General features: G+C 36.6%; 2 protein-coding genes and 1 long non-coding RNA gene across 5 annotated transcripts; 1 reads left to right on the top strand and 2 right to left on the bottom strand.

The window, feature by feature from the left end:
• Positions 1-333: 333 nt before the first annotated feature.
• Positions 334-2,338, bottom strand: LOC125211345. The gene is made up of 4 exons (XR_007174497.1): positions 2,137-2,338; positions 1,843-1,964; positions 1,355-1,403; positions 334-503 (listed from the first exon to the last, which is right to left on the bottom strand). It is a non-coding gene; the product is annotated as an uncharacterized LOC125211345 (long non-coding RNA).
• Positions 2,339-9,509: 7,171 nt separating this feature from the next.
• Positions 9,510-16,926, top strand: LOC125213885. Of its 3 annotated transcripts, none has more exons than XM_048114666.1 (8): positions 9,513-10,464; positions 11,295-11,387; positions 12,766-12,855; positions 13,173-13,322; positions 13,453-13,577; positions 13,930-14,059; positions 16,526-16,626; positions 16,719-16,926. In XM_048114666.1, the coding sequence occupies exons 1-8, from the start codon at positions 9,901-9,903 to the stop codon at positions 16,753-16,755; spliced, it is 1,290 nt and encodes a 429-aa protein (XP_047970623.1). In that variant the 5' UTR covers positions 9,513-9,900; the 3' UTR covers positions 16,756-16,926. The 3 variants fall into 3 exon arrangements, with proteins under 3 accessions (XP_047970624.1, XP_047970623.1, XP_047970622.1); XM_048114665.1 differs by having other exon boundaries at positions 9,514-10,464; positions 11,148-11,387; XM_048114667.1 differs by lacking the exons at positions 16,526-16,626; positions 16,719-16,926 and adding an exon at positions 13,705-13,812 and having other exon boundaries at positions 9,510-10,464; positions 11,148-11,387; positions 13,930-14,032.
• Positions 16,927-21,875: 4,949 nt separating this feature from the next.
• Positions 21,876-24,372, bottom strand: LOC125216692 (50S ribosomal protein L13, chloroplastic-like). Its single transcript, XM_048118451.1, has 4 exons — positions 24,095-24,372; positions 23,198-23,383; positions 22,551-22,721; positions 21,876-22,219 (listed from the first exon to the last, which is right to left on the bottom strand). The coding sequence occupies exons 1-4, from the start codon at positions 24,314-24,316 to the stop codon at positions 22,103-22,105; spliced, it is 696 nt and encodes a 231-aa protein (XP_047974408.1). The 5' UTR covers positions 24,317-24,372; the 3' UTR covers positions 21,876-22,102.
• Positions 24,373-25,811: the final 1,439 nt, after the last annotated feature.

Below are 25,811 nucleotides of genomic sequence, written 5' to 3'. Positions count from 1 at the left end.
TGGTCGGCATTATTCAAGAATTGTGAGAAGATACAAGTAATGTGCTTATTTGCTTATATTAAATTATTTCATTCCAGTAGATTTTGTACTTCATTCCTGTAATTATATACTTCATTCATGCTGTTTATTACATACTTCATTATAATTTGAATTTGGATTTATTACTTCATTATAGTAGTTTATTAATGCATTGTTTTTATGTTCTCCAAAATAGTCACTATTGTCACAGTAACCGATACAGGATCTCCATCACAAAAAAGGAAAAAACACAAACTTGTCCAATACAAGAAATCATCCAAAATTGACACCAACACATCTCAATAGTTTGCGCCGTGATTTTAGGCACCGCCCATTTGTTAGGCGTGGGGACAGACTGCGCAAATGTCCTCATCAACATGTCACCATTCCTTAACTACATCTCCTGAAACTTTGCATCTCGCTCCTCCAATTTGATTTCTCACCTAGCTGTGAGTTAAAGGATTTTTTTCCAGCGTTTTATTCACCTGTATACAAGAAACACATAACAACAATTCAACATTTGAAACATTGTTTATATTACATCATTAAAATAGTATGTAACTTCATCATATTTAGGTTCTTTAGTTTATTACAAGTATACTCATAGCTAAATATACATACAAAACAAGTCAGTTTATATAACTTCATTCCATGAAGTTATTACTTCAACTAATAAGTTATTTAGTTCATTCAAATTAATTTCTTAGCAAAATATACATACAAAACAGGTCAATTTATATTCCTTCATTTCATAAGGTTATTACTTCGTCAAATAGCTTAGTTGATTCATTCAATTGTTATTTCTTCACAAAATATGCATACAACACAGTTACTTCATCCCATGAATTTACTACTTCATCAAATAAGTTAGTTAGTTCATTCAATACTATTTCTTAGCAAAATATGCATACAACACAGTTAATAAAATTCATACAAACATCAGACGAACTTTCCTTGCAATTTGATTTTCACGAAGCAATGTCTCCAAATTATGAAGTAATGAATTAAATTAAGAAAATGCAAATTATTTTTTGCCACATAATTCAAATGAGTCCAGAAATGAACTAGAAGCACACATTAACAACATACAATCGGAAAAAAAAAAAAAAAAAAATCAAGCACTAAACTAATAGTCTCATCAAATGAAGTAATAACCTTGCGAAATGAAGTAATATCCTCATGAAATGAACTATATCGATTTACGCAACCAAATTTTTTTTATACATTTTCTCTCAAATATCAAAAGTATAGTGAAGTAACAGATTTATGCAACAATCAAATATTGAAGTAATATCTCCTAAAGACAAATCAAAGCCAAAAATCAATTGTGTCTTACCTGAATCGTTCGGCCAGAGGATGGAGTAATCTCTCAAATATCAAAAGTACTGTGAAGTAATAAAAAATTAACTGTTGTTAGTCAAAAATCATGAGAAACAAAAATCTTCGTTCAAAAATTATTTAAGATCATACAACCATGTTATTTCTTCGCTCAACTAGGTTATTTGCTTCATAATTAGTACAAATTTCCGCGTACTTATGTATACAATACAATTCATATTAACTAGAATTAAGTCCGTCTGATCATATTATTACTTCATTATATTAGATATTCGTAAAACTTGTGTATACAACAAAGTTAAATTCATCCGATCATGTTATTAGTTCATTACATGAGGTTAATACTTCATCAGATAGGTTATTTAGTTCATTACAATTATAATTATTCGCAAAATTATGCATGCAACAGCAGTTCAGCTCATTGTTTATTACTTCAGTCCATGAGTTTACTACTTCATAACAGATAGGGTATCACTTCATTTTTACCTTCAAGCCGACCAGCAAAAGAACTTCACACGAGATTAGCTTTGTCGACCCGCTGCGAATTAGCCACCAGCAAACGATTATATTTCACCCCTAATTGAACTTGTTATCCACTGATTGATGAACTAATTACGCAAAAATCAGAAACCAAAGTAAGAAAGTATGAAGTAAAGTAGAACTTTGAAAAATATAAAACTTCACTACAGTGTATTACATGAGGCATAACATTCTGCCGGAACGCAATCGGCGTCCATCAAAATAGGAAGTTCAGAAAAACAATATAATATAAACCTTCACCTTCCATTGATGAATTTTTAGTGTCAGCTATTTCAAATCGCGTGGAGATGTGGACGTCGGCTGATGGAGATATTGAAGTTTGCTGATAGAGATGCTGAAATCGACGGATAGAGATGTTGAATCTGTGTTTACTCGACGACTACCGGTCAACGACTTTCGTGTGTCAACCATTTCGAATATATGGCTAATCGACTTGAATCAGCTTGAGATGTCGTTGATTGTAGAAGAGGAAGTTGTGGAGTCGTCGATTTTGGCAGAGAAGCAGCGTTTGAGCGTCGATTTGCAGTAGAAATGAGAGTTGATTCGGAGTAGAAGATGCGCGTCGCTTTGTAGAAGAAGATTCGTCGCTTTGTGGAAGAAAATTCATCGATTTGTAGAAGTATTCTTCGATTTGGAGAAGTATTCTTCGATTTGGAGAAGAAGAAAGCGAGAGAGATGAGAAAGAAGAGGAACGGCGTGAATGAGGATAAGCAGCGTTGAATTTTTCTTAAGATGTAAATTTGACCAAAATACCCCTGATTTGAAGTATATTGCTTACATAATGAAGTAGCGAAATTCATGGGACATGGTTTAATCTATCCATTAAAATCTAGATCTAAGGGCCCTAATTTGGTCTCTAGTTCGGTCTTTAAGACCGGATTTGTGAATAATGGGACTCTGGAAAGTAAACCATGAAATTTTTATCCTAAATGCAATTTTACCTAAATACACCTGGGTTGAAGTAAATTGTGTACCTAATAAAGGAGCGAAATTAATATAACATGGTATAATCTCATCCATTAAAATCTAGATCTAAGGGCCCTAATTTGGTCTCTAATTCGGTCTTTTAAGAGTGGATTTGTGAATAATGGGACTCCATACATCTTTTAAGATAAATAGATTCTACGTCTAAAAAGTAGATCCTATGTCCAATTTCACTTCGTTTCTTGTCATGTGTCTACCTCTTTTCGGACCTCAATCAACCAATGTCCCTCTATCGTTGTATTATATGATTGTAACTATGCGGATTCACATCAGGCACTATTCACTTTTCTTTCCAGCCACCACTAGCTCTTAATGAGGTTGCGTGTTTGTAGAATATTTACATATTTTAATTTATTCAACATGTCTAATTAATGATTTATAAAAGTAAAAAGTTTGGTAATTATATACTCCATTTAACTTTTCATCATCTCTTTCTTCATTTACATTGACAGAATAATGTTCTTGGATTGAAAAGGGAAAAATGAAAAGAAAATATAAAATATAAAATTAAATAAATTAAAACTTTATCCAAATAGTTAATTTATTTGGGATATTGATCGCCAAAATCATGAACTTTGACCAAATTTTGGTATTTTCTACGAACTTTAAAATTGATCTAAAATATCACAAATTTTACATTTTGTTTGTTATTTCCCAATCCAGCCCAAATAAGATATCTTCGGCAAAAATCTTATTATAAACGAACAACCATAAAATGTTCATGATATTTTATACTCCATCCGTCTAACAATAGGAGTCAATCTTATTATGGGTACGAGTTTTAAGAAATGTAAAGAATAGTGGGTTGAAAATGTTAGTAGGACATGAGAACCACTTTTTTTTTATTGGTTTTATAAGTAAAACGTGAGTGAAGTAAGTTAGTGGAATGTGAGACTTACTTACCATTTAGGGGTGGGATCCTCTGCTGTGCTGAAAGCACAGCAGCCCCTGCTGCCTCAAACAATTTATTAAAATAAGATTTACTTAAGCAATATTTTAATTTATTTGATTTGATTATTATATCTATATGTGTGAGGCAGCAGGGGCTGTTGTGCTTTCAGCACAGCAGAGGATCCCCACCCTACCATTTATGGTAAAAATGAAGTGTGACTTGTATTGTAGGATGAACTAAAATGACAAAGTGTGACTCTTATTATGGGACGGAGGTAGTATGACTTTTTAAGTTCGTGACAACTAGGATAAAAAGCTACGTTGAAAATCACGTTGATTTAGTATTGTCAAGTAGGATAAAAAAATACACGGAAGTTGGTCGAATATGGTGATTGACATGCCAAGGGACATAATAAACAAAATATACATTTTGTGATATTTTAGACCAATTTTAATGTTCGTGTGAAATACTAAATTTTGGCCAAAGTTCTAATTTTAGAGACCAATATCCCATTTATGTTTATAAAATACTGCAAGTATATATATCTTATATTTCACATACATTTTCGCTCACTCAAAATTATACTATTCCCATGTCTAGTAATAAGAGCCACATTTTTCCATTATGGTTTATCTCACAATAAGAGTCACATTTCATTTTTACCATAAATGGTAATTAGGTATCACATTCTATTAACTCACTTCATCATATTCTATTATAAAACCAATATAAAAAAATGGACTCTATATTCAATTTATTTTTTCAATCCACTATTTTTATTTATTTTTAAAATTCGTACTCGTACCAAATGTGACTCTTTTCGTGAAACGAAAAGAAAGTACTCCATCCGTCCCATACATGGGGAATGACACGGGATTGTAGGAGATGTTATTTTGTGTGTTAGGTAGAAATAGAAAATAGAATATTTATATTAAGGTGAGGGGAACCTTTTTTAGAAAAAAAAATACTCCCTCCGTCCACAAAAAATAGATCACAATTACCATATTTGGTCGTCCACAAAAAATTGATCACAATCATTTATGGAAAGATTTTCTCTTACTTTTTCTCCTTCTCTCTTACTTTTTTCTCCTTCTCTCTTATCCCACATTCCACTAAGGGCATCCGCATCGCTGCGCGATGCCAGCTCGATCTCGTCTCGACGAGACGAGCTGTCTCGACGCGTGACGCGTCCCGGCGAGGCCGGCCTCGAGCTCGCGAGACACGTACCCGACGCCACGTGGCGCGCGCGGGCGGCTGGCGTGACGCCCACTCGCCGACCCGCGAGTGGGCGTCGGAATTATGACGTCATAATTCATATTTAAAAAAAAAAATCAATTTTTCAAAAAAAAAATGGTAATATGACCGGTCATTTTTATTTATTTATTTTTTTTATTCTATATATACTCTTCTCCATTCTCCATTTTACACACAAACACACATCTATTCTCTCATCTCTCTTTCTTTCCTCTCCAATCACTTCTATAATCATTCCTTTATTTTTTTTCCTCCCAAATTTAATCCATTATGGATCCATTTGAGCAAATGCGTCGAATAATGGAAGAATCGCTAGAAAAAGATCGACTTAGGGAGGAGGAAGCCGCCGCGCCTCCTCAAAGGCGACGCCGGACTTACATCCATCGTAACCGGGAGGAAGCCGCCGCAAGGTTGGAACGTGATTACTTCAGTCCGAACCCGGTATGGGGAGATATCTACTTCCGTCGCCGTTTCCGTATGTCACGCTCGTAATTTTTGCATATCGCGAATACATTGGCGGGACGGGAAGAGTACTTCAGAAAAAGGATCGACGCCGTTGGCCGTCTTAACCACACGACGCTCCAGAAATGTACTGCAGCGATCCGTCAGCTTGCTACTGGACAAACGGCGGATTCGTTCGACGAATGCCTGCACATCGGAGAATCCACTGGGAGACTTTGTTTGTTGAACTTCTGCAAAGGCGTGCGGGCAGCCTTCACCGACGAATTTCTGAAGAAGCCAACCACCGCAGATTGTCAGTTTCTGCTCCGACTTCACGAACAAGTGCACGGATTCCCCGGGATGCTTGGGAGTGTCGATTGCATGCATTGGCAATGGAAGAATTGCCCTGTGGCGTTGAGGGGGTCATACACGAGCGGCCACAAAGGCATCCACCCCACCGTTATACTCGAGGCCGTCGCCGACTACCGGCTATGGATTCGGCATGCGTATTTCAGGGTCCCCGGCTCGAACAACGACGTCAACGTGCTCAACAACTATGACCTCTTCGCTGAAGTTTTGAATGGTAAAGCGCCGGCCATCAACTTCATCGCTAACAATCGCCAGTATAAAATGGGGTACTATCTTACCGACGACATCTATCCGAAGTGGCCAACCTTCGTGAAGACGTTCAACAGGCCTGCGGATGAAAAACAGTCTTTTTTTGCGCAGAAGCAAGAGTCTGCTCGCAAGGATGTGGAGAGAGCGTTCGGGGTTCTCCAAGCTCGATTCAACATTATCAAAGCCCCGGCTCGACAGTGGTTTATGGAGAATATGGTCGACATCATGTGACCCTGAAACCCCGGGAAGCTCAACCACAAGTAGTCCGCCTCGAACGGGAGTGCATCCGTCTTTGCAAGAGCGATTGTCTATTCGGGCAAGGACACGTGATTCTACCACCCACGCCCAACTCCAGGAGGATCTAATGGAGCACATTTGGACAAAATTTGGCAACCGTTAGATGATCGTCACCAGATAACTCCTTCTTCTACTTCTTTGCCTCCATTTTTTTTTTATTTGAGTTTAAGTGTGCAATTTGTAATTTCTAGTTTTTTAATTATGTCTTTTTATTTTTTTAGGTATTTAAATTGTAATTTTATTTTATTTAATGAAGTGTGTTTTTTATTAATTGAATTTGTTGGAATTAAAATAAAAAATGAAATTGAATGAATAGTTAAGATATGGTTAAGAGATGGAGGGATGCAGGTGATGTCTCTTAGTCAAGAGATGAGCTGAAAAGTACAGTGAGACCCATGAATAGTTAAGAGATGAGACGGTTAAGAGACGGTTAAGAGACGGTTAAGAGACGGATAAGAGACAGAGATGCGGATGGCCTAACACTACTTCTCTCTTACTTTTTTCTCCTTCTCTCTTACTTTTTTTCTTTTCTTTCTTATTTTACTAATTCTACATTAAAACCCGTGCTATACATAAAGTGATCTATTATTTATAAACAGAGGGAGTAATATTTTTTGTGAGATAAATTAAAAAGAAAATTAACATCTATTATAACACGGAAGGAATATTATATATACTACGTGTAAATTAAGAGAATCCATTATTGTTAAGTCGGTATGGAAATGATAATGATTGAAAAGGAACTGTCGCCAATCATACTTCGACTAACTTTTATATACAATAGTTTTTGCCACTCCACATAAAATAATATACCATCTATAGTTAATTTCACAAGCAAACATAAAATTGGACCACAGAAATTTCTAGTCACACTCATTTTATTAGATATTTTATTCACTACTTTTATATTGTTTCTCAGTATAAAATGGATGAGTACATCTACAAAATAACATAGAATAACGCATAATTCGAATATAGCACCATATAGGTTACACGTGACCGCCCGAATGGGGACAATACATCACCTATGCCTTAGTGTATTAGGCCATCTCAAACCATTTATACCAAATTCAAATTTATTTGAGTTATATTAAAAATTAATTTTACTTCAATCATTTACTCTAAACTCAAACTTAAAAAAATATTCCATATTTATATACTTTTTATTCTTTTTGAATTATATCTACATATTTATTTAAATTACATATTAGTCCCACACTATATTATCAATAATTTCTGTAAATTAAATAATTATACAAAATTTTCTTATTAATATATTTATGTAGTATTAAATATATATTAAAAAAAATTACACTACTTTTAAAATTAACATACACTAAATTTATTATAATAAAATTCAAATATAAATTAAAACACATTTTAATATATCGCAAGTACATAAAACATATCACAATAAACATACAAAATGGAGTAGCTGAAATTCAAGACCCGAAATTTGTGTATTGTTCCCACAAATGATCAACTAGCGCATTTCGATTTTCCAAATGAGCACTTTTATTTCTTATTGCGTCATATCGGGTCATATACTCTTGAAATCGAACAGCTAGAGCATATTCTTCGTACTTTGACAATATTGGAGGATCCGGTTCTGATTTGCCGGATTATTAGGTTACGTTTTTCATTTTATTATAATAATTAGTTGTTTGTGTTTTATTTTATTTTAATGCATTGAGGTTTAACTTACTTTCTTAATAAAGACTTTGTTCTTGTTGTGTGACCTCTATCAATGAATCTCAGCTGAACAACTTCTAGACTATCGATACATAATTATAACGGTAAGCAATAATAACAAATTTTTTTAGCAATATTCATTCCTATATTAGTTAATTTATTAGTAATTATTTGCAAAAAAACATAATTTATTATAATATGGTCACCTTACTAATTCCTATTCAATTATTTTTTTAATGGAAAAATATATTCAAATTCCATGAAAAAAAAATTGTGTAAACAGATTCGTAGACACTAGTACACTGTTAACATATCTCTACTCAATATGTACAAATTACGGCTGATTCAACTATCAAATACTACAAAATTATGGCCGACTGATTCAACTATCTCAAAATGATACTCCCTCCGTCTCCGATTAAGAGTCACACTTGCATTTTTGCACTTGTTTTGTAAAAATGATAATAAATAGTTAAAATGAAAAAAATGTTAAATTAAGAGAGAGAATAATGTAAAGAAGACTCTTCTCTACCTTATTCTCTCTCTTACTTTACCATTTTTCCAATTTAATTATTTATTATCACTTTTACAAAACGAGTGCAGAAATGCAAATATGACTCTTAATCGGGGACAGAGGGAGTAGTAAGGACTATTATGCAATATTTAAAATTCTTTTGCAGTAGATACTCAATTTTGGTGTTAACATTAAATTTGATGTTGTTTTATTAAAAAATCCAAAAATGGGTTTGGGTATGGAGTATGATTGGAGAACTATTTTACACCAAAAATGAGATTTAATGTATGATTGGAGGTGGTCTTAGCAATGGTTGGACACTCTTAGAGGTTTCTTCTTTTTTTATTATTTTCACATCATCATTTTATTACAGGGCCTATCTCCATGCAAAATGGAAAGGGCCCTCCTAGAGAGTATATCATTTTTCATTTCATTTCCACATCATCACTATTTTATGTTAAATTTTTTAGCACCTTTATATTTAATATGTTATCAAATTAAATAAATTTGAATGCAAAAATGTTAATACTCAAATTTTCGTTGTATTATAATATTGGAAAAAAGAATACAACAAGATACAAATTTATATAAAAATATTATGGAGTATATATAGTGTATAAATTATGGAATAAAAAAAAATATATGCAAAAGCCGATGATAGGCCTTCTTCCACGATGGCATCACTCATATACATAACTTCATCGTGGCATATCATCCGCTCGTATTTTTATGAGACCGAGAGTATATAATTTTAGTGGGACAGTATTCATTATACCAGGTTGGGCCGGGTCGGTCTTGGGATATTAATTATTCGTATCTTTGTAGTCGTAGGCTCGTAGCCACAGCCAAACAGGACTTTAACACCGACGTGTCTGGTCAACGCACAACGTACTTACCCACACCCTTCCTTCTATCCATTTCTTCAATACGCACAATAACACTGTGATTGACAAGCCTTCACTGATATTTTTTAGTTTGGAAGCTTTCCCTTAAATTAAAGGGCTGTTGTTTCATTCATTCTCTTTCTCCTTTCTTTTTCCTCTGCGTCAATCAAACTGTATCTTCTGATTCTCAAGTTGAATTATTTACCGGCAAATTGGATGAGAAATCGTTGAATCTAGGGTTTCTGATCGGAACTCTTCCGTTGAATTGAAGAATCCGAGCCATTTCTCATTTTTTAAATGTGATAATATTATGGATTGCATTTTATAGCTCATGTTTGTGGTAAACCTAGCGTGCTATTGTTTCCTTGATTGATAGTAGCGTGTCCTCTATTGAAAGCTGCGATTCGAGATTTTTTTATTCGTTGAGAATGATGTCTGTGGAGAGATCATTTGAAGCGTGGGAGGAGGTTCAGCGGCACGGCCAGGACTTAGCCGATAAGCTTACGCAGGGCTTTACAGGTTTGATTCAGTCTCACATAACTCCGCCGACCTTCGCGTGGCCGAATCCTCCCACGCCGAAACTGTTTGAAGTCGAGTTTCCGACGCAGAGTTTTATGAAGAATGACTTTGGACTGTCTTTGGATAAGTCCACGATAAATGGCGTGACTGCTATTTTTGACGTCGGGAACAGGATAGGACAGGCGGGGGCTGATTTTGGGGCGAGTTTTAATGGTGGGGTTCAGCAATTCTTCAGGCGGCTGCCACTGCCGTTCCGGCATGAGGAGAGCGCTGGGGTGTCGTTGGTGGCAGAGGGTCACGGCCGGAGGGCGGAGAGTATGGGAATTTCCCTGCAGGAGGATTTGGGGTCTCTGGCCGAACGATTTAAAGATTATGGGATTCCTGAAAACGGTGCTGCAGTGGTGGAGGGTTCAACTGAGGATGATACTTTGGCTGTTACTGCAAAAGCATTGAAAAAGTTGGGCCGAGCACAGGTAAAGAATTAACTTCATGAACCTTGGTTTATAGTTGAAAATGTCCTGGTTAAGTTGGCTGTCAACGGCTAGATTCGGCATGAGCTTCTCAGAAATGATGACTATAATATTATCAGTGCTATTTGCAGTTTATGATTTATAAGTAGAGTAGTAGACTTGAGAAATAGTTGACATATGCACTTGAACCCTTTTACTAATAGACTAATAAAATCCCCACATATCTGGTTTATGATTTTTGGCACTAGTACTAGTACAACCCTTTTGGATCATGATTTGGTAATTGGTGGAGAGGCTAGAGTAGTAGTCTTCGACATCAAGAGTTTCACAATCATGAAGGCACATCTGTTTGATTTAATAAAGAGCATTGGAAATAATTTCCATATTGAGGGCTTGTAGGTCTCATTCTTATGCTGAAATTGGTAATCATTGAATTGGTTTCCAGTTTGTCATCTGTCTCACAATGATTAGAAGACTGTATAGTGTCCCAGGTTCTTGTGGTTTCAATATTTGGAATTGTTGTACGAAGTTCACAAAATAGGTGTATTATGAACTGCTGAAACTCTACTATTGTTCGTCTCTGTGTCTCTCCATAACGGTGTTGTCTCTTTGCTTTCCATCTGTTTACTGTGTGAACCAACTTGTGTCTGTTTATGCCTCACGTTGGCAAAATTCCCTGAACGCAGGGCACTATCAATGTCACATCAACGTATGACAGTAGAACCAGAAATGTAGAGAGTTCTCTGGTTGCCAGAGGAGATTTATGGCGAGTTGAGGCATCACAAGGAAGTTCAACATCAGGAAATAATAATTCTTCTCTTTTCCTTGTACAGCTTGGGCCTGTACTATTTGTTCGGGATTCCACTCTTCTTTTGCCTGTTCATTTGTCAAAGCAGCACCTTCTGTGGTATGGGTATGATAGGAAGGTAAGGCAAACTCATTAATTTGTTCTCTTTTGGCTTGTACTTTCTATTCCCAAGGATATTGATAATGACAATGGTAATGATATTAATAATGATAATGGTAATGAAAATGATAAAGATAATGATGATAATAATAATGCTTGTTTATGATAATATTCAGTTATACAGCTATATCTATCCTGGTAAGCTTGTTTAGATTGTTATTAAATCAACGTGGACGATAGCTGAGTTCCTACTTGGTCAGTCGAAATGGATAACGACGAAGTGTTTCTCTTATCTTTATTCTTAGTGGGTGTAGTCAGTATGCCTGTCAATTATTGTTTAATTACATAATTATATGTATCTATATATATATGTTTGTGTGTGTGTTTAATAAAGCCTAGTTTATTGTTTTGTCAATTGTACTCTCTGTTAACTAGAGGTTGCTGTTTCTCTCTTAGTTGGTTTGTTTTTCCCGTCTCTTAACTTCCCATTTTAATGTAAAAGTTGGGACCATAAGGTGATAGGAAGAATTTCAATTTGATATGCATGCTGATAATTGCAAGATGTATATCTTCATCAATCAAAGGGTAACAAATGATTTAATCATTTGTGCCAACTCTAGTTGAAGGACTGATAAATAGACTTGTGCGTCAAATCTAATTATCCTCTAACTTTTGTTTAAGATGTACAAGAATTTTGATAAGTTCAACGGGTGGATGAGTTTTCCATATTGTAAAGGAAAATAATTTGGTGTTACATGCTTAGCTTGTATAAAGTCAACTCACTGATACTCTTATGGAGTCTAGACTCTTAAGAAAATGAAAGAAAATAGAAGGGAGATTAGTTCGCATGCATAGTGTCTGACTGGAAAATAATTTGGTGTTACATGCTTAGCTTGTATAAAGTCAGACTCGCTGATACTCTTATGGAGTCTAGAAAGAAAATAGAAGGGAGATTAGTTCGCATGCATAGTGGCTGACTGGAAAATAATTTGGTGTTACATGCTTAGCTTTTATAAAGTCAGACTCACTGATACTCTTATGGAGTCTAAACTCTTAAGAAAATGAAAGAAAATAGTAGGGAGATTAGTTTGCATGCATAGTGGCTGATTAGAACTACCATGTGTAAACTAACTCCATGCTATGTACCCATGAGGCATGAGCTATCAGTAATGTACCTGGAAACTAGCTGTAGAACATGTACAGGCAAAGATGCACATGGACCAATTGACAAAGTGTTGTGTTATTTTTCATTTGAGAGTTCTCAAATGTTTGGAACATTGACCACCTAGTTGGTAGATTACTTCTTCTGCACTATTGTTGAAATTATATTCATGAAGGTTCTTTTAAATGTATTTTTTGTCCAAAATGTAATCAGTTTAGTGGTTTATGCTGCACAGAATGGAATGCATTCTCTTTGTCCAGCTGTGTGGTCAAAGCATAGGAGGTGGCTGTTAATGTCAATGATCTGCCTCAACCCTTTTGCCTGTGTAAGTCTGAACCTGTCATTTGTTTAACTAATGTAATTTGAATGTGGAAAATCTCCACGGAAAGAGGGAGGAGAAAAATATGTATTATGTATGCATTTGTGCATAATTGCATTTTTCTAAGTATGTGCATGTACAAAAGTCTTTAATGTTTTTTTACTTCTGATCAGTTCATATCTAATTTTGTTGTCAATAACCGCTTCCTGGGATGTCTATGTATATGTTGAATGCCTAAACTCTTTCTTCTTCTTTCTTAATTAAAAATTCTAATGTTCTAACTTAGGTAGCTTAGCTCTAACATTTTTGTTTGTTCTATGCAGTCTTTCATGGATGTGCAGTTTCCTAATGGCCAGGTAACCTATGTATCTGGTGAAGGTATATCAACCAGTGCATTTCTGCCCCTCTGTGGTGGTCTGATTCAAGCACAGGGTCAATATCCAGGAGAAATGAAGCTTAGTTTCTCTTGCAAGGTGCAACTGCAATTTTCTGTCATGATTTTTTGTGCCCTTAAGTTATTGCTCTAGCTGGTCGTTATATATATCAATGGTGCTGCCTTTGTCTTTCTCTTTGAACACTATCATTAATATTCAAATCATTCAGAACAAGTGGGGAACACGCGTAACGCCTACATGGCAGTGGCCCGACAAATCTTTTGCTTTAAGATTGGAGCAGGCATTGGCCTGGAAGAGATCTGGTCTGATGGTGAGGCCAACAGTCCAATTAAGGTAACTGTGATTGCTTTATTTGAGGGAACCAATTTCAAATGCCACTAATAGTTCTTATGTTATGTGTTTCTGTTATGGTCTCTATTTGTGAATATCTATCTAGTCATGCTTATTGTTCTTCATGTAGCCGGTACGAGTCATTGTTCAGGTTTGGCTGCAAAACTGTCTTACGTCACAGATATGCTTATTGTTCTGCATAGGGCCATTAGGAGTCATTCTGTTAGGCTCTGTTGCAGTACTTACTCTATTCCCTTGTTTTGGTCCATGGACCTTTTTCACATTGTTTCTGATTCTGATCTACAGCCTTCAGAACTTTGCCCTTACAATTCTTTGTACGTTTCTTTGGCTTCAGTTTATGTCCAACATTTGGTGGATGTTGTCCTGGAGTACATATGGAAGTTACCCACTCCGTGAAGGATGAATTGAATCTTAGCTGTGGCTGTGCTCTTGTGAATCATCCTTCTGCTTTTGCATCAGCATCTGTAAGTACTCGTGGTTGATGGCTATCTTGGTTTTTTTTTTCTAATTATTACTCCATCTGCTACCAAAATTAGTCTTATTACTATTTATAGAAAAACTTTGTCACCGCTTTTTCTCTTTCCTCTCCTACTTTACCACCCTATTCTCTTTCTCTCTCAAGTTTGACCAATTACACATTAAAACTCGTCCATCCATAAATGAGACTTTTTCGTGGACAGAAGGATTATTTTTTATTATGCTCTCAAATATACCCATTCCATTTTTTTACCCAACTTACTGAAATTTCTTTGTTTATAACCATTTTATACATTTTTGACAACTATACCCTTATGAGTTTGGTAGTAGTATGGATTGAGATGGAAGATGGTATGGGCTGGTGTAAGTATATATAAGCTAGATATTTGATGGTATGGGCTGTGGGTTGTATTTGCTAATTTTGATTAGCATGATTAATGTGGTTGTTATAGGTATGAAGGGTATATGTGTCCCAAGTTGAGTGTAAAAAATTACAACCCCCGTCCCATAGAAATTGGCTATTTGGGGATCACACGGGTTTTGGGTAATTGGTAATGTAAGAGAGAATGAGAAAAAGTAGTTGAAATAATAAAGTGGATGGTGGAGCCAATAAATGATGTAAAAGAGAAGGCGAAAAAGTTTCCATACATGGATATGAACTATTAATATGGGACGGACGGAAAAAGAAATTCAGCCTATTTCTAGGGGACAGAGGGAGTAATAGTTTTCGAAGCTTGATAAAAAAAGTGTGTAATGTCTCTGGTTCGCAAATAATCTGTTTCTGCCTGAAAGCAAGAGACACTGCTGTTCTTTTTTCTATAGCTTGAAGAGGGTTCGTTGTTTAAGAACTTCAAGTGTTCATAAAATGAAAATGAAAGGAAACCTAGGAAGAGACAAAAGCAATGTTGTCAATCACGTATGGCGGTCTGACAGAAAACTACCATAGGGATATGGCATATCGGCATGGCGGGATATGGCGGTCGATAAATAAATAAATACTATTACTATATATATATGATTCAAAAAATTAGAAAATAATAAAAATATAATGTGAACTCTTAAAACAATTAAATCATAAAGTCACAAATAAATGTGTCTAATAATTAAATTCTTTAGTTCAACAAAATATAAAGCCATCATAATTAATAATAATAATAATAATGTCTAAATTAAAATCATCCTCAATAGTCATCATTTCCAAAAACATAGTCATCTTCATTCTCAACGGGGATATGGCTGAGAGGGTGCTGGTGATGCTGAGCGAAGGCATGTGGGTTGTTGGAGGGTGCTAGAGGGGTTGATTTTGGGTAATTGAGAGAGATTTAGGATTTGCATTCAGATTTTTATAACTTAGTCTCTTTTTAATTCGAATATGGGTCGGGCTATGCTGGTAAATGGGTCGGACTATGTGGCATTTACATTTCAAACCACCACGACATAGCGCCATGGCAGCTACTCCCTCCATTCCCCATTAAATGTCTTGTATTCCCTTAATTGGTTGGATAGTCCCCAATAAATGTTTCATTTCACTTTTACTATTTTTAGTAGGTGGACCCTACATTCTACTAACTCATTCTATTCACAATTATTCGACTAATTTATTCCACCAATTTTTCTTCACAAAGTCAAACAAGTTTTTAAACCCTCACCATTCGAATATGGGACATCCCAATATGCATGTAGTATTTGAAAACTTTTTACAAAAGGTCTTGTCTTACTTATAGTGCAACTTTGGTCTCACTTCTATGTCTCTTGTGCAATGGAAAGCTCGAGGGTGGCTAACGAAACTTGAAGTTTAACTCCCTCCCTCCCCAAAAATAGTTCCATTTTGCTATTTTGCTCTGACTACCAAAATTAGTCTACTTTTATTTTTGGAAACCTTTTCTCTACACTAATGATATCGATTCTTGGCTGATTAGTGTCTTGATTTGAATCAATTAGAGCAAGTTTTGTGGTATTCTTGTCTTTTAAACTCCTATATATTCTATGAGCGGATTTGAAGAATATATCCAAGAGAGATCATTTGTAATTGGTGCAAATCGTAGGCCTCGGCTAGAGTATTATTAGGCCTCTTCGGAGGATTGTTCTACCTTGAGTTTTATTTTTAGTTCTTTTTTTTTCTTTGCGCTTTGTTCTCGTTATCTTTGTATTCCTCCTTTTCCACTCTACTATCAACTAATGATGTGGATGTCACTATCTACTAACACTTCAACAACTTTCTTCGTTTCTTTGTCCTACGTCTATTTTTAGGTGACAGAGGAATTATTATTTAAAGTTGGTATCATCGAGATATTGTGTCATAAGTAGTTCTGAGATGTCTGAAACACTGAAAACTGAGATTATTTGGTTTATTCATTAGTGGCTAAAACTTGTTAAAATGGCTGATCATTGAAATGGAGTTTTACCGCCTTAGTTTCTATTTTCTGATTTCTTTTCCTTGAAAATGGATGTAGGTTGGGAGGTCCAAGTGGAACGGAAATGTTGGGAGTGCGGGAGTAGTTTTGAAAGTTGAAACTCCGCTCGATCATTTTGGCAGACCTTCTTTCTCTGTTCAGTTAAACAGCGGAATTGAGTTTTAACTTTTCCTCTTTGCTACCTTATGTTTTAGAATTGCGTGTTGAAGTTAACTGTATATACCGTGTTCAGGGCAACATGTGCCCATTGTCGTTTCAGTTGCACTTGAAGCTTAGTCATCTCTTCTAATGGCGACCTGTGTCGGTGGGTCGTGGATGGAATGGTCTCTGTAATCAACTGAGAAGATCATGCACAGGATCTGTGTGTTTCTGTATATAAATGTCAGAAATATGTCATGCCACAAGATCTAGAACAAGGAAAAATTATTTTGTTCTAAGTATATCTTGCTTTTCTAATACATGCAACCTTATTCTGTCTCACTTTGTCATTTAATTTAGATTGCATGTAAGTATAAATTTCATCAATAATAGTTTATTAGGGGTAAAAAACGTTCCAAATATAAAAGTGCATAAATTTTATAGCAGAGAACATAAAACTAGACTATTTTTTAAAGATGGAGATAGTATCTTATGTGCATGAACAAGATGCACCCCTATACCATATACTCCTTCCGTTCCCATAAAAAAGTTCGAGTCATTTTTTTATTTCGGAAAGTTTCTTCATAGTTGAGTCATTTCTATATATAGTAACTTTTTTTTTTTCATATTTTTTTTTTCTTACTTTATTCTCTCTACCTTTTTCTCTGTATTAATTTTTTATCTTTTATTTAACACACTGATCATTTCTTTCTTAAACTCGGTAGCGAAAAGTTTTGCCTCAACTATGAGGGAATGAAGGGAGTACTGTATTTATAAATTTGTAGGGTAAAGGTAATATTGAGAACATGACGGGTCTCAATGGTGACTTGCTTGATGTTGCCAAGGAGGCAGATAAACTTTTGTAAGAGTTGAAATCTAAGGAAGACAACGTCTCCCATAATGTTTTATTATTCGTATGGTTACTATCTAAACGCTGTAGGAAATCCAAACAACAATATATCTCCAGAGGACACTGGACCTTTTGTTGAAGGTTTTTTTTAAACACCTTTTCGGTGGAGGGTTTGTGGGTCCCTCATCCCTATATTTCAAAAGAAAAGATTACATCATGCCCAACGAGGCTCGCACACGGCGTTACAAAGATGGACCAAAAGGGCTCACAAAATTCTAACTATTACACCACAAGAGTAAGGAGAGGACAAGCTCTCAAGTGCTCGACACCTGCCTACTCTAAGGGCCTTTCTCATTGAAACTTTGGTTGGGATGACCATCTCTTGTTCTTTTCATACCTCGTCACTTACCCAGATGTTAGGGATCCCGAGCTGTTCCAGCCGGACGATTGCATTGAGGAGCCTCGGCGTAGATTGTGCATTCAAGCGACACATTGAGTGTTTATCTATGCCCATCGAAGCTAGGAGGTCAGCGGCCTTATTGCCTTCTCGATGGATGAAGGAGATGCAGAAGTCAATGTTCAGTTTAATGAGGGTGATGCATGCCATAGTATGTCTTGTGTGCGCCAGCCCCCATGACGAGTTTTTGATAAGGTTGACGGCCTGTGCCGCATCTGATTCAACCCAGATGTGTTGGTTCATCTCTCTCGCGATCAGTAGGCCCTAGTGTATGGCCATGAGCTCAGCTTCCAGCGCCGAGTGAGCTTTAAGGGGGCTGCAGAAGGCAGTCAGCATTGTTCAAGTGTGATCACAGATGATGCCACCCCCTCCAGCCTTTCCGGTAGTCTTGGAATAAGCTCCATCCGTGTTCAACTTAGTCCAAGGTTGGTCAGGGTTCCATTTGATTGGCATAACTCCATGTGATTGCCGTCTTGGTTCGATCTGGGCCGGGATAGATATTTTAATGACAACTCCCTTCCAGTGTTTCGGAGTTATGCGCCCAATTGACATCAATTTCCGGACATGCGTTTGGACCTGCCACACCACATTATACAGTCTGAATTGCGTGTCCTGGTGTCGGCTTTTGTTGCGTTCCGTCCACACAATCCACATGATGAGGTACGGCATAATTCGGCTCAGGTGCTTCATATCGGTCTGCTGGGTTCGCCTAGCCCACACTGCCAGCCGATCCGGGATTGTATCGTTGATCCGGAGAGGTGTCGATGAACCCGTGAACCAACAGTCCCGCTCCTTGGATGAAGAGGTGCTGCAGAGACTCAATCCTTGGCCTTTGCGGGCATCATAGACACTTGGATGCTAGTTCGATCTTCCTCCATTGAAGCTTTGTGTCAATTGGTATTCGGTTCGAGAGGAGTCTCCAAATAAAGATGGAGATGGATTTGGATAAGCCAGCCTTCCAAATCTCTTCTAGACCTGGGATGATAGGCCTCCGAGAGCGAATAGTTTCCCAGGCCGATGTAAGCGTGAAGTTACCTTGGAGAGATAGGGTCCATCTTGGTGTGTCTGGTTCTCCATTTCGAATTGGTGTAGCAAGGATATCCTCAATAATCTGTTGAGGCAAACCTGTCTGGTAGTGGAGTAGCTGCACCTTGGGAATGTCCCATTGTCCCTCTCTCCAAAAGTCCAAGACTAGGCTCATTGGGTTGCCCCTGTCATCGAGGCTCACTTCCCTGAGAGGAAGGTTACCGAGCCAGATATCATCCCAAAAGTAGATTTTCCCTTCCCCTATTAGCCATCGGATATGTGGCTGCATCTATGCCCAAGCCTTTGAGAGTCTTCTCCAGGTCGGGCTATTTCTACCAGAGATTCTTGTTGCAAGAGGCGATGAGTTCCTGTAGTATTTTGCCCCCAGAAATTTTGCCCAAGAGTTCTGTTCCCTAAAATGCCACCATAGTTTGACGTCGAAAGCTCGAAGGACTTCCCTAAATTTTTGTACCCCGAGGCCTCCTTCGGCCGTAGGTAGACACACTTGATCCCAGCTGATCCAGTGAGTCCTCCTTCGCTCATTTGTTGCCCCCCAGAAAAAACGTGCAAGCTGTTGGTCCAGTTGTTGGAGGGCTCCCTTGGTTGGTTCGATCGCTTGGAAGATATGGATCGGGATTGCTTCAAGGGTGCTTTTGATAAGAGTAAGCCTACCCCCGAAGGAGAGATGCCTATGTGCCCAGCCGCTAATTCTTTTAGTGACCTTTTATTGAAGGTTGTTGGAAGTTCGCAGCATATATCCCCCTTCCTTTTGTAACAGGAACGTGTCATAAAGAAGGAATTAGCCATTCTGGAGCCGATAACACAAACGGTAGAGTGGATGAAAAAGATAGCGGTGATCACCCGCCTACTTGTAGAGATCTATACCCCCCTACCGGCCCTGCTCTCCTTCCCGCCCCGTCATCCAGCAGCGCCGCTCCACTCCAATCCGGACATCGTCCGTGATTCTCAAGTTGTGGCGTTGTTGCCTCAAACATGTAGAATTTCAAACAACGTGGCTATCAACTACTGAGTACAGTACACGCCGAACTAATCTTTAGGTTGCGGCTGACGATAGTTCTACTGAAGCGGTAAAGAGAGATGGAAGAAGTAGACTATGAATCGTGCAAGAGATGGTGAGAGTCGAAGGGTTGCTCCAAAGGAGGTGCTAGCAAACACAAATTTAAATATTTAGAATTTTTGGAGACCACTATACCAACAAAATTAAATTGCTCATTGTCAGCCCAAATTGCCTCTTTGCAATACTTAGTTTTGGGAACCACTGTACTAACTGAATTAAAATTTTCTCCTCAATATATTTATTTACGTTTAGTGATTTCTCTTTCTTCGTAAAGGATAATCTGACTTACGAAGGTGTAGCACTAATACTAACTATTGTAATACTCGTGCTATGCACGGAATATTAATTTATTTTTATTTAAAAAGTTAAGTAATATCTATATACTAATATAAATAAATACAACAACAATTTAGCATCGTACAAATAACGAAGAGTTAAGTAAATTCACAAATAATATCATACACTAATGTAAATTCACAAATAATATCATACACTAACGTAAATTCACAAATAATATCATACAGTACCGAGTACAGTACACATCGAACTAATCTTCGCATCGCGGCCGACGATAGTTCTACTGAAGCGGTATAGGGAGATGGAAGAAGTAGACTGCGAATCATGCGAGAGATGGTGAGAGTCGAAGGGTTGATCCAAAGGAGGTGCCAACAACTAGATGAGGCAGTACAAAAATTTTAGAAGATTAGTGGTGAAGAAAATAGAGAGATGCAAAATGTGAGGGAGGTGCTCAACTTTCCATCTCTTCTCAAGATTAGGGTTTATGAAAATAATAGAAAAATATAGTACTTCCTCCATCTACCATTAGGAGTCCCGATTTACTATTTTAATTTGTCCACTATTAGGAATTCCGGTTCACTTTACTATTAATGGCATGTAAACCCAACTTTCCACTATCTCATTATATTCTCTTTATCCTTTTTTTTTTAATTCACTCATCTTAGAATTTATCTTTATTATTTAAAAATTTTATGACCGGTATAATAATAGTTACATGTAAACTCTTGCATGAATATAGAATATTATCTGAAATGGCTGGGGCCAAGGACCCCCCTTCCTCCATAGTGGGTCCACCCCTGCCTACAACAATTGTTCTTTTAAAACTTTATTAAGATAGTCCAAACAGACCGTGAATTTATGAGCTAGAGTAATTTGTAAATATTAATTTAATATATTCATAATACTCGTTTAACATAACCAAATAATTTAAGTTGGAGATGGAGCTTAAGTAGTACTACTATGAACTTTATATAATAAAAGCAATTTAATAATATAAAATAATATTATGGCTTCTAAACAATTTGATGTAAGTAGTATAAAATATTCCTCCTCCTCCAGATGGAACTGTTACCAAATTGGAAACCGCACATTCAAAGACATGGAAGCATACAAGATGGCTCTAACCACCAAGTATACTCGAAATAAAATATCCTGCAAATGCAGTCATTTTTGAAGCAAACATGTCCTAAGATTTGTGTGTGCATCAGTTGGGGCAAAACGGAACGAACCTACCGTGCAGGATTGCATGGGACAGGTGAAGCCCGTTGAAGGAGCAACTTACCCGGGAAGCAAACCTCCAGGGGAGGCAGTGGTGAGGACTGTACTGAACAACATAGACAAACCTGCAACTCTGCTCAACATACTTTTGCTGACTCAGCTGAGGAAGGATGGCCATCCATCAAGAGGCAGGCTTGACTGCAGCCATTGTTGCCTTGTTGGTTTTCCTTATACCTGGAATCAACTCTTATACACAACTCTTAACAGAGTTTATGGCTTTCCTTTCAGCCTGTTTAGTAAAGCAACAACAATTCTATGCGATATATAATCATGATAATAATGATAATATAGACTGACATAACGTACAAAATGTATAATCATGAAAATGTTTAGTCAAAAGAGCTTCATAACAATTCTGATTGTGCTGAAATGCCTCAGGAAAATGGTTACGAGGGTGCTCCCAGCCACATGAGAGCTGAAGTGAATGATGGAATCCATATAAACATCTGAAAACGTTGTCTCTAAGCGATTTCCTCAAAGAAAAGTAAACACCTATGTCTGCTTTGTTATCCTCTTGTCCCTTATAGGCAATTCCTTGGGTTGTTGAGCTTCATGAGGGTGGTCTGGACCAGTGTAAACCTTAAGATGGGTAAACAACGATCTTCCAAGCTGCAAACAACCAAGTTTATGCTTGTAAGGAACATAAGAAACACAACAAATAGGAAATCATGTTTGATTAATTTTCATTACTGTCTGATTTTTTGTAATTAACTAGAGTAGAAGTATTGCCTGCCAGCATGTTCAGACTAAGCAACAGTTGTCAGAATAAATCTGAAATAGATGCACTAGGAAACTGCTCTTTCAGAAAATCGGAACATGAAAATGAAAGAACACTATTCTAGTTAGAACATATTTTCTTATGCAATAGCTAAGCCTTGGCTAAATGTTGGCTACTCAATTTTTTATCATTTGAAGTAACAATGAACTAGAGTGAACTTACCCGCCCTTTAGGAAGCATCCCGCGTACAGCATGCTCGATGATTCTTTCAGGAATTCTCTTCTGAAGCTGATCAAATGTTTCCACTTTCATGCCACCAGGTGTTCCTGAGTGCCTCCGGTAGAGTTTCTGTGTCCTCTTCTTTCCAGATACAGCAATTTTCTCAGCATTCACCTATTGTATGCCATTGCGGAGTATATAAATTGTGAATATATAACATAAAACGAAAATGAAGCAATATATGTAGAACAACACAGTTCAAAACAACCACAAAGAAAATGAAGCAAAGAGATTGCCAAATCATCAAAGTAGATTAATTGCAACAGCTTGATCTGTTAAGATGGCAAGGTAAGGAGACAGACCATGCATGTTTCTACTAACATCCCCCACTATTAAAAATTAATAATATACTCCTACGTTTATAAATTTTGTCCCTCCATGTAGAATTGAATCAAACAATTTTTTCTTCGAAATTACCTATCTTTAATTTTGATTTTCTAAGACTTGAGATGTTACACTTTTATTGTTTTCTAAAATTTTTCATTTTATTAACGGTCGTATCCTACTGTGCCAACCAACCAACCAACCATACCTAATTAAAGTGATTTGTGATAAGAAGAAAACATGTGTTGAGAAAAATATCAGCTTACCACTATAACATGAGCTCCCATGTCGACACTGGGAGTGTAAGTAGCTAGATTCTTTCCCCTGATATGAATGGCTATTGTGGAAGCTAGTCTTCCAAGAATCTTGTCGCTAGCGTCCACTATGTACCAAGTCTTGCTGGTTGGAATATGGTCCTTAGCCTTGGGATACCATGTTTTATTCCACACATCCTGAAATATCGAAAAAACAATGAGCAATCTGATGATCTTAACACAAATAGCACTCCCTCCGTTTCGCCTTAATAATAGAGGCGTTTCATTTTCTGTACTCAGTTTTGGAAAAAGAAACTAATAGTAAATAGTTAAAGTAGAAAAAAGAGTAGAGTAAGAGAGAGAATATTGTAGAGAAAAGTGTTTTCTACATTATTCCCTCTCTTAATTTATTTTTTCTCCACTTCAACTATTTATTACTATTAATTTTCCAAAATAAGTGCAGAAAATGAAACGCCCCTGCAGAAAATGGAACGCCCCTATTAACAAGGATCGGAGGGGTGTCAAACAACTAGACTCTCTGAAGTAAAATTATTCTCATTTAGCTCTCAGGTATGGAACAGATGATCATCAAATCATGACAGCCGAATTACAATTTACAGGATAAGAAAGTAACCCCACGCATTGCTATCAATGATGAGAAAATGCTAAAATCACAATCAACCGCATATGCATTACGAGATTACTGAATTTACTTAATTCATATTCATATGTGAAACTAAATTAGAAATTGAAAACAAATTTCCCCAGTGTGTGTGTAAACGAAATTTAGCATTGGCTATGAAATCACAATTTAAGCATGTCGATTATCAGAATACCAATTTTAAGAAAAAATAATAAAATTCCCCAAATTAAGGCAAGTAGAAAATTGAAGATGGGAGAAATACTGACGGGACCAGTGAGATCATCAAACATCCACTGCTGTTCGGCCGGTATAGCAGAGGATTTGTCTTGGCAGCAGATGTAGAAGAGTCGGTTGGATTGAAGGGAAGGTTTGGTGGAAACGGCGAGTGAAAATCCGAGGAAGGGCGTAGTCCTTGGAGAGGAGGAGGAGGAGGAAGGTGAGTGTTTGGATATGAAGAGTGAAGAAGACGTGGTAAGCGCCATTGCCATTGTGGCCTCTCTCTACTCTCTACTCTCTACTCTCTACTCTCTACTATTGCTTTGGTAGTGAAAGAAGATAAGCAGATAAGGTGTTTATTTGCTCAAAACGCAAGCTTTTATGAATTAAACGCATACTATATTTTCGTTACTTGTCCCCATCTATATTTTGCGAAATTAGAGAATATATTAAAAAAATAAACTTTATCGTAGAATTTAGGAGCACAATTTTTTTTTTTTAAATTGTCGATTTCATCGACCCGATGTTATAAACTTATAGTTAGTGTATGTATTTATAAATTTATAACCTCTAATTATATTTCTCATTATTCATCTTTCATTCTCTCTTTCATAACCCCGGCCATTTATTTTCCAGTTGCTTATATTGACAAAAAAAATTCACTAATTGAATCATAGGGGAGCACTACACTTCCTATACACTTATATAGTTATAACATCCAACTGATATGAACAGTTAGATATACAGATGTGGGGTTGTAATTTCATCAACTGCAATTGCATTTTTGAGTATTTTAGTTGCATTAAAGGGTAAATTAATCAGTTCGTCGATTTAATCCACTCTCCGAATTTGAGGCGAGAGATTTCAGGGGTCATTCAATTACACGATCCGTCTGCTTATTCAACTCCTTTCAAACCTTTCCACTCTCTTTCTAATTCATTCAACTTCTCAATTCTGCCGAGTTCACTTCCAAAAACCTCCAAAAATACGTTCTCAATTCGAAATCCAAACCGAACCGAAAAATCGAAAAATCGAAAACCGAACTTTAAAAACCGACAAAACCGTAAAAATCGAAATTTTCACTAAAACCGAAAAATCGAAAAAAATGGAGTATACATTAATATATATATATATATATATATATATATATATATATATAGGGATGTGTTAAGATGACAACACTTATTATAATGACATCATACCACCATTCTCGGCCCTTGGATCTGGAAATCGGGCGATTGTAAAGCTGCCATGTGGCAGCAGATTTTATTTAATTTTAATCATGAAAAATTGCCTAGGGGTAAATTTGGAACTCTCCTTCCCAGATCATTTACACGGCAGCAACAATCACACAATTTTTCATTCCAGAATCACCAAATCAAACTCCAATTTTCATCCAATTCTGGGAAATTTTACGCGATTTAATTGCGCATTTCATCTCCAATTTAACTCAATCCATTCCATATGAATCTGCTCCAATTTCTCTCCACATGAATCTGCTCCAATTTCACTCCATAAAAATTTGCCCAATCCATTCCATACGAATCTGCTCAATCCGTTCCAATTCCACTCAATTTTTTATTTACTGAATCTCGTTCATCTGATATGGCCGACGACTCTATTCTCAATTTTATCTGTAATTTTGTGCATAATTTTGGAGCATATTGTTAATTGAAATCGTTGAATTTTGTGAATTTCGTTCTGCAAGTCGTGATCTGTAATTGAACTCCATGAGTTTTGATGTCTCCGTGAATTTACTAAGTAATT

This window comes from Salvia hispanica, chromosome 3 (genome assembly GCF_023119035.1).
Source record: "Salvia hispanica cultivar TCC Black 2014 chromosome 3, UniMelb_Shisp_WGS_1.0, whole genome shotgun sequence".
NCBI lineage: Eukaryota > Viridiplantae > Streptophyta > Magnoliopsida > Lamiales > Lamiaceae > Salvia > Salvia hispanica.
Note: the sequence above shows the minus strand (reverse complement) of the source record. Positions and strands in the feature narration are given on the sequence as shown.

What these genes read in the sequence shown, in the direction of transcription:
- LOC125216692 (XM_048118451.1), bottom strand. Translation starts at nt 24,316, where the DNA reads ATGGCAATGGCGCTTACCACGTCTTCTTCACTCTTCATATCCAAACAC. An exon ending in TTGATGATCTCACTGGTCCC is followed by an intron (nt 23,384 to 24,094) that starts GTCAGTATTTCT and finishes TCGATATTTCAG; the next exon opens with GATGTGTGGAATAAAACATG. An exon ending in GGATGCTTCCTAAAGGGCGG is followed by an intron (nt 22,220 to 22,550) that starts GTAAGTTCACTC and finishes GGTTGTTTGCAG; the next exon opens with CTTGGAAGATCGTTGTTTAC.
- LOC125213885 (XM_048114665.1), top strand. Translation starts at nt 9,901, where the DNA reads ATGATGTCTGTGGAGAGATCATTTGAAGCGTGGGAGGAGGTTCAGCGG. An exon ending in AGGCCAACAGTCCAATTAAG is followed by an intron (nt 13,578 to 13,929) that starts GTAACTGTGATT and finishes CTTTGGCTTCAG; the next exon opens with TTTATGTCCAACATTTGGTG. An exon ending in AGACCTTCTTTCTCTGTTCA is followed by an intron (nt 16,627 to 16,718) that starts GTTAAACAGCGG and finishes TACCGTGTTCAG; the next exon opens with GGCAACATGTGCCCATTGTC.